This window comes from Scardinius erythrophthalmus (genome assembly GCF_964197995.2).
Source record: "Scardinius erythrophthalmus genome assembly, chromosome: 15".
Classification (NCBI taxonomy): Eukaryota; Metazoa; Chordata; class Actinopteri; order Cypriniformes; family Leuciscidae; genus Scardinius; species Scardinius erythrophthalmus.
In genome coordinates, this window is record NC_138235.1 from 11,070,884 (window position 1) to 11,085,377 (window position 14,494).

General features: G+C 38.7%; 1 protein-coding gene across 2 annotated transcripts in view; it reads right to left on the reverse strand.

Annotated features, from left to right (window-relative positions):
* LOC308703544 (pleckstrin homology domain-containing family G member 1) overlaps positions 1-14,494 on the reverse strand; it is a 53,859-nt gene that overhangs the window by 31,337 nt on the left and 8,028 nt on the right. Inside the window, exon 1 of one of the 2 annotated variants that reach the window (XM_081387146.1) lies at positions 10,014-10,288. The exons of the other annotated variant lie outside the window; for it this stretch is intronic. Within the exon in view, the coding sequence (XP_081243272.1) occupies positions 10,014-10,023 (10 nt within the window). The 5' untranslated portion in view covers positions 10,024-10,288. Of the gene's footprint in view, positions 1-10,013; positions 10,289-14,494 lie in introns of those variants that run through there. 2 annotated transcript variants of the gene reach the window in all.

Sequence of the window (14,494 nt, forward strand, 5' to 3'; positions counted from 1 at the left end):
ACTGTAAATCCTATCCAGTCTCTTTCAATCAATAACCCAAATTGTACTTTTGAAATGGATATATGGCATACAGAAGATGCGCAGCTTTGTACACTTCAATACAGTAATTCATCCTAACTGTTGCCATAGTTTACATCAGGTGATACTTACAGAGAGCAGTGTTTTATTGACAATATAATTTTATCCGTACACAATGACACAAGGACTTTTCATTCTGATGGCACTGACATGTTCATTGACATAGATATTTACTTCTGAGAGATGATCTAAGCATTTTGAGCAAGGGACTGGCTTTTGCAGGCAATCCATGGTGTTTTGCTATTTGTACGAATTGTTTTGAGAAATGCACTTACTGTTTTGCAAATGTCGAGGATGATTCGAGAAATGTACCAAAGCGACTGAGAAAAACTGTAACATATTAATCAAAACTCAGGAAACAAAAGCACAAAGTACAGAACAACCACTCATAATAGACGAGATATGACAGCGTAATAGACTGAACATGTGATGCATACGCATGATGTCACCTTTCTCACAAATTCATGTTTTTGTTGTTTACACAGAGATGATAATGGGATCGTTTTTCAAAAACTTGCACTTCAAACCCGTTTTCAAAAGTTCGCGTTTTCAGGCCCCCAAAACGCTGTTGTCGTGTAAATGAACGGCCAAAACGCATAAAAAGTTTCCTGTTTTTGGTTGAAAACGGTGTCGTGTAAACGGCCCCTCTCCTTTGGTTTTGTTTTCAAAAAGCACATTTTCTAACGAACGCTGGAGTCCTTTTCTTTTCTGCTTGCAGTGCGTCAGTCACAATTGCCAGGAAAGTGAATAGAAGAAACACAAACACACATCAAATCATATGTCATCAATAGCGGTTCACTTCCATGATTTAGTACGATTGCGTTCATATCAGCAGAGAACCATACCGGAGTTCACATCAAACTTCGCTGGTGCGGAAAACAGTGTTCACATCATTCAACCGAACCGAACACACACACGCTATAAAGATAATCGTCCACACGAACGGATGATAACGCATGTTCTGTTTATAAGCACATTTTTTAATAAGCACAGCAGTTTTGTTGTCTGTCACTTTAAATGAGCTCTTTAAAGTCTGGTGGATTCTGATTGGCTGTCAATGTTTTTATCGTCCATCAACAAAAAAAAAAAAGGTTTTAAAGTGATTTCAATGATATTGTTACTTTGTGTCGTTATTGTTATAGTTGGTTTTGGTTTGGATAGTGGTTTGGACTTCGCAGTTCTCATAGAATAAGAAAGATTAATAAAACTTGATAATTAGCCTATCATAATTGTTCTTGGTGTAAACAGGCCTTAACTTGCAGTTAAAGTCAACATGAAATGTGAGACAATTGCTCCGTCTCTAAAACGTTTTCATCTCAGCTGACGTTATCTCTAGCATTTTGAAGAAGAGGCTTAATGGGGCTTTTGTAATGATAGACCTGATTACTTTTCTCACAGTCTGAGCTCATGCGAACTAATCACTGAATTGTGAGAAACATAGACAGTAGCTTGTGCTTCTTTATGTTTGTTTGTATAGACAGTTTTTCCAGTTCTAGAGAAACTCCCAACTATCACATAACTGGAACTACTTTTGTTTGTCCGTCTTACGCTCAGTCTTTTACCCACACAGTCAGTGTCAGTGATACACCTTTTAAAAAACAGCTGTTCGTGCCTTTACAACCTTATACACATGTACATGCACGCACACACACACACACACACACACACACACACACACACACACACACACACACACACACACACACACAGAGAGAGGGAGAGAGAGAGGGAGAGAGAGAGAAATAAACACAAACATGGCGTGTACTGTTGAACTTCAAAGGCTAAGAAGCTCAGAGGTAACCGGAAACCAAGCAATGGTTTAAGAAGAAAACAAGGCTGTGTGTGTGAAATAAATGTAAAGACATTTGTAAGATCATGTTCACTTTGATCATTGCAACCAAACACATTAGAGCGCGAAGCCTTTGGTTTATTAAGTAGAGGAGTCTGGGTTTCACCAGCTTAAATTACAGCTAAATCTGATATCTAGTGTTTTTAGTTTTTTTTTTTTTTTGTTATGTATGCTCTTTTCAAAGTTATATTAATACCCTTTACATCCTAGCAACTGATATACACAGTTGCTAGGGTGTTCTGGGTGGTTGCTAGGGTGTTGCTAAGGCATTACTAGATGTGTTCTGGGTGATTGCTGTAAAATTGAAAGACAGTTACTACTGTAGGTTGTCCCGAATGGTTATTGCATATGTTGTTGCTAGGGTGATCAGGGTGATTGTTATGGCGTTGGTAGGTGGTTGCTAGATGGTTGTCAAGTTGTTCTGGGTGATTGCTAGAGAATTGCAAGGTAGTGGCCGGGGTGTTCTAGATAGTTGCTATGTGTTTTCAATAGACCCCTTTTGCGCCTACGTCACGGCGCTAGCTGGAGGCAAAACAAACGGAAAACTGGAGGCGGCCAATACAAACCAGCACAGATTCGGCTACATAATAAGGAGCTTAAATTATTATTTTTATTATTAAAAGTCATCTTGTTGTGTTCTTGGGTGCAAGAATCAATGAAAAATGAGTATGCTGTATCTGGAATTTTTATTTCTAGAAAATATTCATATCATTAAAATTGCACCGTAGTGTCACTCTTTACATTGCCGTCTTGGCGCTGGCTAGGCAGAACTGCGGATTGAACCACACAAGTCTTTACATGACCATTCAACACATAGTTATATTATTATAGGCATCTAAATATATTTATATGTCCTCAGTTTCTCTTTACCCTCAGTTTCTCTATCGGGTAGGTGTAGAAGTCAGGCCACTCAACCGGAGGTAGCGTTAACATTAATCCTGTCAGTTCGTCCATTGACTGAGCGTGTACGGTCATCTGGTTCCGTCCGTTAAAATTAACTTTTGCAAATAACAATCGGCATCCTGGACAGTGAGTGACCTTGCACATTAAGACAAAATCGGATTTTCTCCAGTCATTGTTAAAAAACAAGCTAACAAAACTTGCAAACTAACGTTAGTGAAGCGGCCAGAGAGATCTTTCTGCCTCCAGCTAAGCTCCGCCCACACAAATACGTCACCGTGTTTACCAACTGTAAAAGGGTCTATAGGGTCTGTTGACATTGCATTGATAAGTGGTTTCTAGGGTGTTCAAGATTTTTTCTTACTGGTCAAAGAAGTCTCTATGTCATATGATATTGTGGCCCAGTTCCCTGCTTTAATATCATTCAGCATGCAAAAATCATTACCGCAATTAAGGGCGTTATTCGTCGTGTCTGTGTGGATTTGTTAAGTTATTTGCTGAAGCCTTATGAAGCTCTATGTAGGTCTTAGGAAGCTTCATTGCTCACAGTGTGACTCAGAAGGTGGGCAGCTGGACTCAGTTTCCCACTCTCTTCATATCACAATGCTGGCTTACACACACACACACACACACACACACACACACACACACACACACACACACATATCCATTCCTCACAGTGAACGGTGGCTGGAGGATGAAGAAGGGGCGAGAGTAACTAGGGGGGTTTAAGGTGGATTAAGCCTCCTGTCTGCCCCCCTCCGAGCGCGACTGCTGGGAGACTCAAACATGACATAATTCAGAGGAGACTAAAGGACAAAGACCTCTCTCACACACACACACACACACACACACACACACACACACACACACACACACACACACACACACACACACTGCCTCGCTCTCGTCTGCTCATCAGACACACAACATCAAATAGTTCCCCCCAACAGCCCTCTTCAGATGAATGGTGCACGTTTTACAGTTACACACACATTCAGAGGGTTTCAAGGAGTTCAGGCCCGTGAATACAGGGCTTTTATAGTTTACTGGAGGGAGAAAGGGATTTTGAGAGAGTTCCAAACTTAGGTCATGTGTGTGTGTGTGTGTGTGTGTGTTTATACATAGCTGGATGTCAATAAAAGTTTTAAATACAGACTTTGAGATGAAGTCCACCCAGCTGCGAGCTAAGCTGTACAGTTGAGCGTTTCCCGAGGCCTGTACGTCCAATTTAACCTATTTTTACTCTATCTCTACTCAAAACACACTAGTGGTCAACCAGTATGGGGTTTTCCATGGCTGATATCATAGTGACTTACATAATGCAGATATAAATACCCAATGTCTATTACACACTTTTCGGCGTACACACACTAAGTGTGAATTAGTTTTAAATAAAATACACATCACATCAAATTAACAGTATTACTCACACAAACAAACACAAAACTCAATGTTTCCTGAAGACAGTGTGTATAGTCCCATGAAGAACTCACCGCCTTGAGACTGAGTGGATGCAAGTACGTTGTTCCTGGATGGATGGATAGATATGCACAGTGAAATAGTCAGTGTGTGTGAGCTGTAGTCTGCAAGCTGTAGTCTGCAGTGTGTGTGAGCTGTAGTTTGCAGTCGTATATCGTCCGTGTGTGTTTATTTCCGCCCTGTCATTGTGCCCAGTAAGCATTTCCTTACCGCACACATTCTGTACAGTAAGCATACATAATCATTCCCAAACACACACTCATAAAAATGTCAGCTACTCTTCTGCATAATGGTTGCCTATCAGATGTATCTAAATTGTTCCTATATTCCATCTAACATGCAGTCATGCTTCAACACACACGTCCATCTGCAGGGAATGTGAGCTCTTGAGGTGTGTGTATTTCTGTTCTGACCCGTGAAATGTTGCAGGAACTGAAATTAGAAGCTCGCGAGAACATCAAAGCATTAACATTATTATTGTGAACGTGTTTAAGATGGTTGACTGCAGATGAGTTTTGAATGGTTCATTTAGCATTAAGTTCTTATGAAACTCTGCTGTCATATGTGATGTGATGTATTCTGACTTATAGTTTAAGAAGTGGTTTACCTAAAATTGTTTAATTCTGTTACTCATTTACAAACCCATATTATTGTCTTTCATAGTGTAAATGATATTTGGGAGTTTGAGCAGAGGGGAAGGTTATCAGTGAACTTTGGTCTTCACGCAAAGCTAATAAGGCTCCAGACGACTTGTAATAACACATGAATTATATGGACTATTTTTATGATTATTTTATGGTGCTTTTATGGTGCCTACGTTTTCCTTTTGTGTTTGTGAAAGGAAAAAATCCAGGGTTGGAACATCAAGACAGTAAGTAAGTAATCAATGACAGATTTTTCCTTTAATTATCAGTAGTATTTCCTCACATGCATGCATGTTTTCACTCTTATTTTAGCTCTATGCTTTGTATCTTGCTCTGTTAGACTTGTCTATCCGCTCAGACTGATAAGGTCAATCTTTACTGGTGAATTCACTCTGAAGAACTGTGGCCTCAAATACAGTAAGTGCGTCAGTTTGCAAATTCAATTCCACGTTTGCGTCATTGACAGATTTTCACTAATATATTATGTTATACTGCATATGTTTAAAATGATGGTCTGCTATACCATGCAGTGCATTCCCAGGCTCAAACACTGTCAGTTGTGTATTCATTATAAACGTATCCTACTGCGTAAAACGTATGCAAACGGAAAGATTTCACACTGTCACGTTTGCTTTAAACGATCTCTGATCACTGCACATGAAAAGAATCGGACACATGCACAAAATCAGACAAAGCTCTCATGGTCTTGATATCTCCACGACAATGTGTGTTTTGCAGGCAAGAGCTGCGTGTCCATAACCAATGGGATTAATTCTCTCCAGCACGAGGGCGGCACACACACTCGCGCAAGCAACAGAAGGTCTATTCTGGTCTCTGAAACATGTTGGAACTCCACCACGACTTCTGGAGCTGGAATGTCTGTAACGGATTCACAACATGCCGGAAACATTTCTAAGCTTCTCCTCTTCTTCAGACCCTGAGAAAAATCCCTTCTTATCTCTCTATCAAACATAATGACCCAGAGTAATCATCTCTATAAATAGCTCTTCTTCACTGCCCATTTCCTGCAATCAGACCGGCCCATTATCTCCCAAAAGTCATCAGGCCGATCGAAGATCTGATTGCAGAATGTTCTCAACACTCTAAAACATCTCGGGTTATTTTTTCTACCCAAATCCTGGATTGGGCCTTTTGGGTAAATTTTTTGGGTAATTTTTTCAGTGTTTGGGTAGTTTTTGTGTGACCCATCTCCTGGGTCAGACGTAACAACCCATTGTTTGGGTGTTACCCATCTCCTGGGTCAGACGTAACAACCCAGTGTTTGGGTAGTTTTTGTGTTACCCAGATCCTGGGTCAGACATAACAACCCATTGTTTGGGTAGTTTTTGTGTAACCCAGATCCTGGGTCAGACGTAACAACCCAGGGTTTGGGTAGTTTCAATGCATTCTCATCCTAGGGCGTCATATACTGACGCTTTTGACATTTCGTCTACATCGAACGCACATGGCACCCTTTAGCGTCAATATGACACGCACAGAGCTTTGTTCGGTTATGGGTAGGTTTAGGTCTGGGGTAGGGTTAGGGTTAGACCGCTAGGAGGCGCCTTCTGGCCCATTTCTATCTGCGTCTCATATTGACGCTAAAGGGTGCCATGTGCGTTCGATGTAGACAAAATGTCAAAAGCGTCAGTATATGACGCCTTGGGATGAGAACGGGCTGGTAGTTTTGAGTTACCCAGATCCTGGGTCAGACGTAACAACTCAGTGTTTGGGTGTTACCCATCTCCTGGGTCAGACGTATCAACCCAGTGTTTGGGTAGTTTTGTGTTACCCAGATCCTGGGTCAGACGTAACAACTCAGTGTTTGGGTAGTTTTTGTGTTACGCACAGATATAACTACCCAGGGGGTTAAGTTATTAATCGCAGGCTTTTCATGACCTCTTCAGGAGAAAGCAGTGCAGCTCCATCAAATTGGTGTGTGTCTTCAGTAAAATACAGGTTTGTCAGTCACAGCATATTTCAACTACGAGTGAAACGCAGGGCGTTTGAAGCGTATGAAGTTAGAAGTTCCCCCGCTGAACATGACACAAGCTTCGCCACGAGATCCAGCGCCGTTACGGTGGAAACGGGACAACAGAGACTGGTCGATTACACTTGAATTACTTCTAAATGTTTAATTTTTACTTCTAATATTGGTTAAACGAGCTTAAATGTGTGCAATAATGTGACCCTGGACCAAAAAACCAGTCACAAGAGTCAATTTTTAAAAAAAAAAATAGATTTATACATCATCTGGAAACTGAATAAATAAGCTTTTTTTTATTTTTTTTGGTTTGTTGGGATATGACAACATTTGCCTGAGATACAACTATTTGAAAATCTGGAATCTGAGGGTGCAAAAAAATGCGATTTTGCTGCATTCACTCACAAAAGAATACATATTTTTAAGTATTTACGGTAGGAAATTTACAAAATGTCTTCATGGAACATGATCTTTACTTAATATCCTAATAATTTTTGGTATAAAAGAAAAATCTATCATTTTGACCCATACAATGTACTGTTGGCAATTGCCGTGGGGCTTGTGACTGGTTTTGTGGTCCAGGGTCACGTATGTATTCAAAACTATATAAAACATGCTATACTGTAAAATATGATAAAAAAAAGTAAAATAAAGGAATTACCATGCAAACCAGTAGTTGTGTGGAGTATTTTTTTTTTTTTTTTTTAAGTTTAGAGGATCGAAGTTAATCCATAAACATTAATAAAAAAATAAAAAAAATAAGCTAGTTCTTAATTCAAAATCAATCAACCCACTATTATGGGTTAAATCAACCCAATTTGCTGGGTAAAATGAACCATTCTTGTTTTTAACCCAGTGTTTTTTTAGAGTGAAAGTTTGGCATTAACTCATCATCACTTCAGTTATTTTGTAAAGACCAGATGCACAGTAGAAAGAAAGAGAGTTATTTTATACTTTTCCAATACGTTTTACTTGCAGACAGACACTATCCACTATAACACATCAAAGAACGGGAAAAGACAAAACAGCCTGACTGCAGTCCAAGGAAAACCTTAAATATCAATCTATCAACCACAAAAACTATTCCATACGGGAGAAGGACGGACACATTCACGCTCTTGATGGATGGATGATCATAGATCAGACTTTCTCTCAGGATCTATGCCGTCATCTGCAAAGCGATGCTGTCCGGCACGACATCTGAACTGTGTTTGCCCTGTCTGGAGGATCACCATCTTTTATCTATGTGCTTCTGTTCCCAGACAGCAGCAAGGTGATATATGTGCGATCCACTTTTTCACCTCTCTAGGATAATATAACATGCACATGCTTTATTACACATGTACAACACAGTGTGCGTTTAAAGACAATATGGTAATTACACATTTATAACAACCAATTACTGACAGGTTGGAAAGAGGTTCTCTTAGAGGACTGAATGCATTTAAAGAATAGAATGTGACAAAGGGAATTATCCTGCATGAATGAACATACACACACGCACACACACACATATATATATAAGGGGTGAATGTCCGCCTATGACCCACTGCCCTTGTGCTGCTCACATATTAGATTTCACTGAGACGGATTTGCTTCAGAGAAACCTAAACTTGACATTTGTATATGGCACACAAATGCACGCAAACAAAGAATGATTTGCAGAAAAAGTAGACTGTACCTTTAGGGGTACAACAGCTGGGGCAGAACCCTTAAAAGGACAACTTTGCACCTATTCTACCCCTAAAAGGTGCATTTTAGTAAAGTAAAGGTATATGAAATATGAAACTTTTAGGGATAGATGAGGAACAACGTTGTCCTTTTAATGGGACTGGACCAGTGGCATGCTGTTGTAGCCCTAAAGATACACTTTTTGCACATTTCTATCTGACAGTGTAGTTTCAAAATAAGCTCTAAATAAGGGAGGGTAAAACCCTCGACCTGCTTTTTGAACTTTTGAAACGAGTAATTGTTATCTGCAAAGAAGTTCTGACAGGTTTTCAATGAATTCTTCTGTGCCATCTTTCAAACACACGCTTCAAACTCTTTCTCGCTGTCTCCAGCTGGGCCGTGTCCCGGGGGGGTGTATTGCTTTAGGGACAGATGTCCTGAGGGGGTGCTGGTATTGTCTAAATCAGACTCTAAACTGTTATTATCCCCCCAAAAAACCTCAACCCATGGGGGACTAATTTAGGTCAGGGGTGGGGGAGACAGAGCCACAGAGAGCCAGAGGTTTACACACAACAACAACAACAACATCATCATCCAAACATACACATACTTATTACAATACACACATCTACAAAGAAAAAACTTAAAATAATAATAAACTGCACAAATAATTACAGACATGGCAAGTAAGACATTGACTCAAACATGAAATTTTGAAGTAAAATGAACTTATTCCTTATTTACAATGTAACACTATTCGCATCAATTGTAAAATCTTACACAACCCCATGCTCAGAGAAAACTCTACTTAGCTATTTAATCTAGTTATAATGACTTCAAACAAACCAAGAACAATTTATCATTTACTTTATTATTATTTTTTTGTCTGATCTAGGTAATGTCTGGAGGCAATTTTATATCCTCAGTACAGTTAAGTAAACTAACCCACTCACACACACACACACACACACACACACACACACACACACACACACACACACACACATATGCACTTACAAACATCTCAGTCAGTTGAGGTTGTGTAGAGGACTTCTGTTTGGTACACTCGCCCACCAGCATATACTAAGCCAAATGAATACTCTCAGTTCACAACTTGCCAACACACACACACATACACACACGTTTAGTTAAACAGAGAGTGTCCTCACGGCAGGACTCGGGCATTCTCCACACACACCAGCTCTGAAGCTCAGACATCAATCAACAAAGTGTTCAGATGTTGCTACACACATTCACAGAAAGCTTTCAAGAGCTGATATGACATTACAAGCCATAAAGATACAATATAATCTTATTCTACACATAACCAACATCCCACAATAATAACAGTAACAACAAAGACTATCATCTGTTCATGATACTTATTGCAAGTGTGATCTCTTACCCGTTGGCATTGCAGCTCGATCCAGATTTGATTACATATCCACTTAGTATTCCAGACCAGTGCCACACACACACACACACACACACACACACACACACACACAACAAACTCTTCTAATCCTTCAATTCACTTTACATTCTCCCTGAGACACACATTGCTCCGTCTGTGTGAGTGATACTGAGGGTATCCGCACACACACACACACACACACACACACACACACACACACATTCAGTAAATCCTGGGTTCACACACACACACACATAAGCTCTGAGCCGCAGTGCAACGGTCTTGACGGTTTGCCTGTCACTCACACATTGAGCAGTTCTGGACTCTCTTCCCAAATCTCCCTCCCTGTGGCTCCTCCCTCTCCCACTGCAACACATTAGCAGCTCCGACTTCCACAGAATGCCTCTCTCTCTCACTCCCTCTCCCTCTTTCTCCCTCACTTTCTCTTTGGACTTTCTGGGAAATTTCTTTTTACTTACTTTCATGTGCCTTAGGTTTGACATCACTGTCCTGTCCCAAACACCAGTGAGGCTGGATGACCATGTATCATTTTGACTGGGAACTGTGGTAAAATATTCCTTTCATAAAGTCTTTGATTGTTTACTGTGACATGCTGACTGCTCACTCACACTGACAGCCTAATAACTGCAAAGCATTTTTGGCCTCTGATGAAGTTCTGACTGTCTCTACATAAGGTAAAATATGAAGTGAAGTGGGATCCCTCAAGTGACCGATGTAGAACACACTACATACTGTAGGCAGCAACTCTGAACATCATACAAATTGTACTAGAGACTCACGAGAGAAACTATTCACAGTGAGAACAGACTTTGGCATTAGCACACTAAACATAAAACACACTGCAGATTGAACTATTTAGATTGAACTATTTTTAAACAGTACCGTTCACTATTAAATAAATCATATTTAACATTTCTCTTGCTTAGTCCACCAACTTGGATGTCTTTTTTTTCCTTTGAGCTTTTCCCAATTAAGTGCCCTTAATTGTTTTGAATATGCAATTTTTGTGTATTTCAAATCTTAAAAGTATATTTAAAAACTGTACTTGCAGTTAATGAAGTAAAATCAGTTAAAGACCAGTTAAATAGAGTACACTGTAAAAAATAATTCTGTGGCTTAGTAAATATTACAGAAATTTTTAACTTTATTAACTTAATAAAATCTCTGTATATCGTTTACTTGATTGTTTGAGTTAAACATACCAAAATAATTGAGTAAAAATCCAACAGTTAATTTTATCTAAAATTTACAGATATATTTAAGTTTTTTTCAATAAAATAATTTAGTATTTGACTAACCAATTATTTCTTTATAATATACTTAATATATATGTGAAATTTCTATCAAAATATTTGAGAATGTTTAATTAAACTGATCTGTTTCAAGAAACAAAAAAAATACTTAATTCAAATCAATATTATTAATATATTTAACACGCTCTTAAAATTGAGTAAGTTTACTCAATTAAAACAATGCCCCCCCCCCCCTCCCCCACCCTCTGACGTGACGAAAACTCGACGGTTGGAGTGAGCGTGGCTGTTTGAACTCTCCAGTCTCCAGAACAACAGCTCTCTTCTCAGCGTCGCAGATTTGGTGCATTTTCACTGTGAAATTCAGGTTGGTGTATGTTTTATTTTATCTATAAAATCATTACTGTGTTTTAAATCATATTTAATGCAAAACAACATACAGAGGCGTAATTCGACACCTAAACGAGACGAGAGCCGCGTTGGTCTTTTTGCGTGATTGAAACGCTTTGCATAAACACATGACTTTCATAATGATAATGAATATAATTATTATCATTTGGATGATAAAATGTCCTCAGAACTATCACTTTTTGTTTATTGGCAGGTTATGTCAGTCGCTCGCAGTATATTTCGGCTGTGCCTCAGACAGTGGGTGCTTCTCAATATCCCTCCTCGTCTCCTCTCTCCTCCGTCCTCCATCCTATGACCCGGAAACCGATCGAGCACAGCCATCTTGAAGGACATCTCAATTCTCTAATTGCACCGCGAGGAGTCGAGGATCGAGGAGTGAGGAGGCTTCCTGAGGAGTCATGAGCGAGGATACACAGGTGCATCCTATGCGGAAGAGTTTTATCGACTTAAACGTGACGCACGTATAAATTCTCCTCCCCCTTCACATCGGCCACAATAATTTTGATTTATACTTTACTTTTGCAGTTTATATAAACCACACACCTCACATATTTCAACAGGGTATCTTTCTTTATTATTATTTATTATGAATTTCTTAAATAAACAAATTTCAACAACATGAGGGCAGATCCTCTGAGGGCTGCTGATGACGCGATGAAGTGACGCTCGAGTGATCAAGGATTGGATTTTATCCAATGTATAAAAAAAGCTTTCATTCGATCCCTCCATCCTCGCGTCTTTTCCTTGCAGCCTTCCCTCGCATCCTACAGGGGGCGGAGCTGAGACGCGAGGAAAGGAAGCGAGGAGAGGAAACGAGGATGCACAAATAAGAATTGAGAAGCACCCAGTGACTGTGAGTGAAGCAGGACGGCGGTATGAAGTTCAAAGTTCACCCGCAGAGCGCGAGTCTGTCTCCGGCACGAGGACCAGCGCAGATTCGGTGGATATTGGATAACAGAGTGGTTGATTACACTTGAATTAGGCTACCTGAATGTTTAAATATTTCATTTTTACTTGTTAAATAAGTTTAAATGCAGGCAATATTGTATACATGAAAAAACAGTCTAAAATGTGCTGTATTGCTGTACTCATTGAAAATAAAGGCCAATGTAATGTATAATGGTGGTTGTCTGGAGTACTATTTTACAAAGGTTTAGAGAAAATAAAAACGTTAATATTACTCATTAATAAAAACAGTTAATATTACTCATAAATATTGTTTTTTAATGTTTAAATGTTAAATTATTTCTACTCAATTTTATTTGTTAATGTACCAGATGCAGTTACTCAGATTTAATTAATTTTTTTACTTGCATTTACTCAATTCATACAGTATATTTCATTGATTTCACAGCTTTAAAATTTACTCAATTTTTTTGAGTGTAAAAATGTTTCACCAATAAAATTGAGTAAATAATAGTTAAACTTTTTACAGTGTACACTTTTATTTCTTAACAAACGAATGTACACTTTTTAAAAAGTGCACAATAAAATATTCATAATTAGAAGATTTACTTTCAAATAAAACACTCTAAAGTTCATCTTATTGCACATAATATATATTTAAACTATATATAATATAAATTTAAACTATAAACCCTAAACTATATTTAAGTGTCCGGAAAACAATAAACAACAAAACCTACAATCAGGTCACACTTAAGTATAATCTTTTTATAGTATATTTTCTTTTTTTTTTTAAGTAAACTATTTTCCACAAGGATTCTGTAATTGTCTTCTCTATAAAGGATACATGTGGCAAAAGAAAGAAATTTCGCATTAGGAGCACAGTTTAAAAGGTCTTATCTAGGCAGCTCACTAGGTTTTGGACTGCAAAACCTGAGAAAGAAAGAGAGAAAGTGATAGCATGTGAATTTATTTTTTGCGTTAGTCAGCTTGTTCACGGCGATCTGAGCGTCCTACACACACACACACACACACACACACACACACACACACACACACACACTCTTTGAAACAGTAGCAGGGGGTTCAGGCATGATAAATAGCTGAGAAAACCCCACATAAAGACGGCCCGTCCTCTCTATTCTCTTTCAGCTGAAACAAACAATACCCCACAGCCACTTCATCAAACACCATCAGCCACAGAGATTCATTTCTGTCCACTAATGAGCCTCATTACATCATACACCTTTCACTCGCTACCTTCCACTTATCTTAGTTCATTCGTTATATCTAAGTATCAAGATATCTGCATTCTCTCCCCTAACTCTAAACCTAACCCCTAACATAACCCTAAACCCTAAACCCTAAACCCTAAACTTTACAAACAGATTCAACAAGAAATCAGAGGTATCTTTACAAACTGCCGAAAACTACAGAAAAAAGAAGCAAATGCATCGCTGCAATTCACAGAAACAACTAGACTCCAGGCAGCGAAGCCTGGATTTGCAGTTACTGTTTTGTGTCAGATATGTTAGATTTTGGGGTAAAAACTCTTATTTCTAAATCTAATCTAAAGTAAAGTAAAGTTTTTGCTTATTAGTATGGTTGAATCAGATCATAGAAGGTCAGCAGCAAAGACATTGGTTAATAAAGTTAGATTAAATACATAAAGTGTGTTTGTATAATTGTTTTTATTCATTTTGAGGAATACTGAGTAAATGCAAGTTCACATTTAGTCTAGAAGTAAAATAACCATCGTGTTTACACAGCGCACACACCGCCTCCTCACTTTATTTAGCTGTCAGTCAATAAATGTGAAAAAAGTAACTAGGGTTACTTATTAGAAAGAGTAACTTGGATATTTTGTTGTAAATTGAAAAAGTA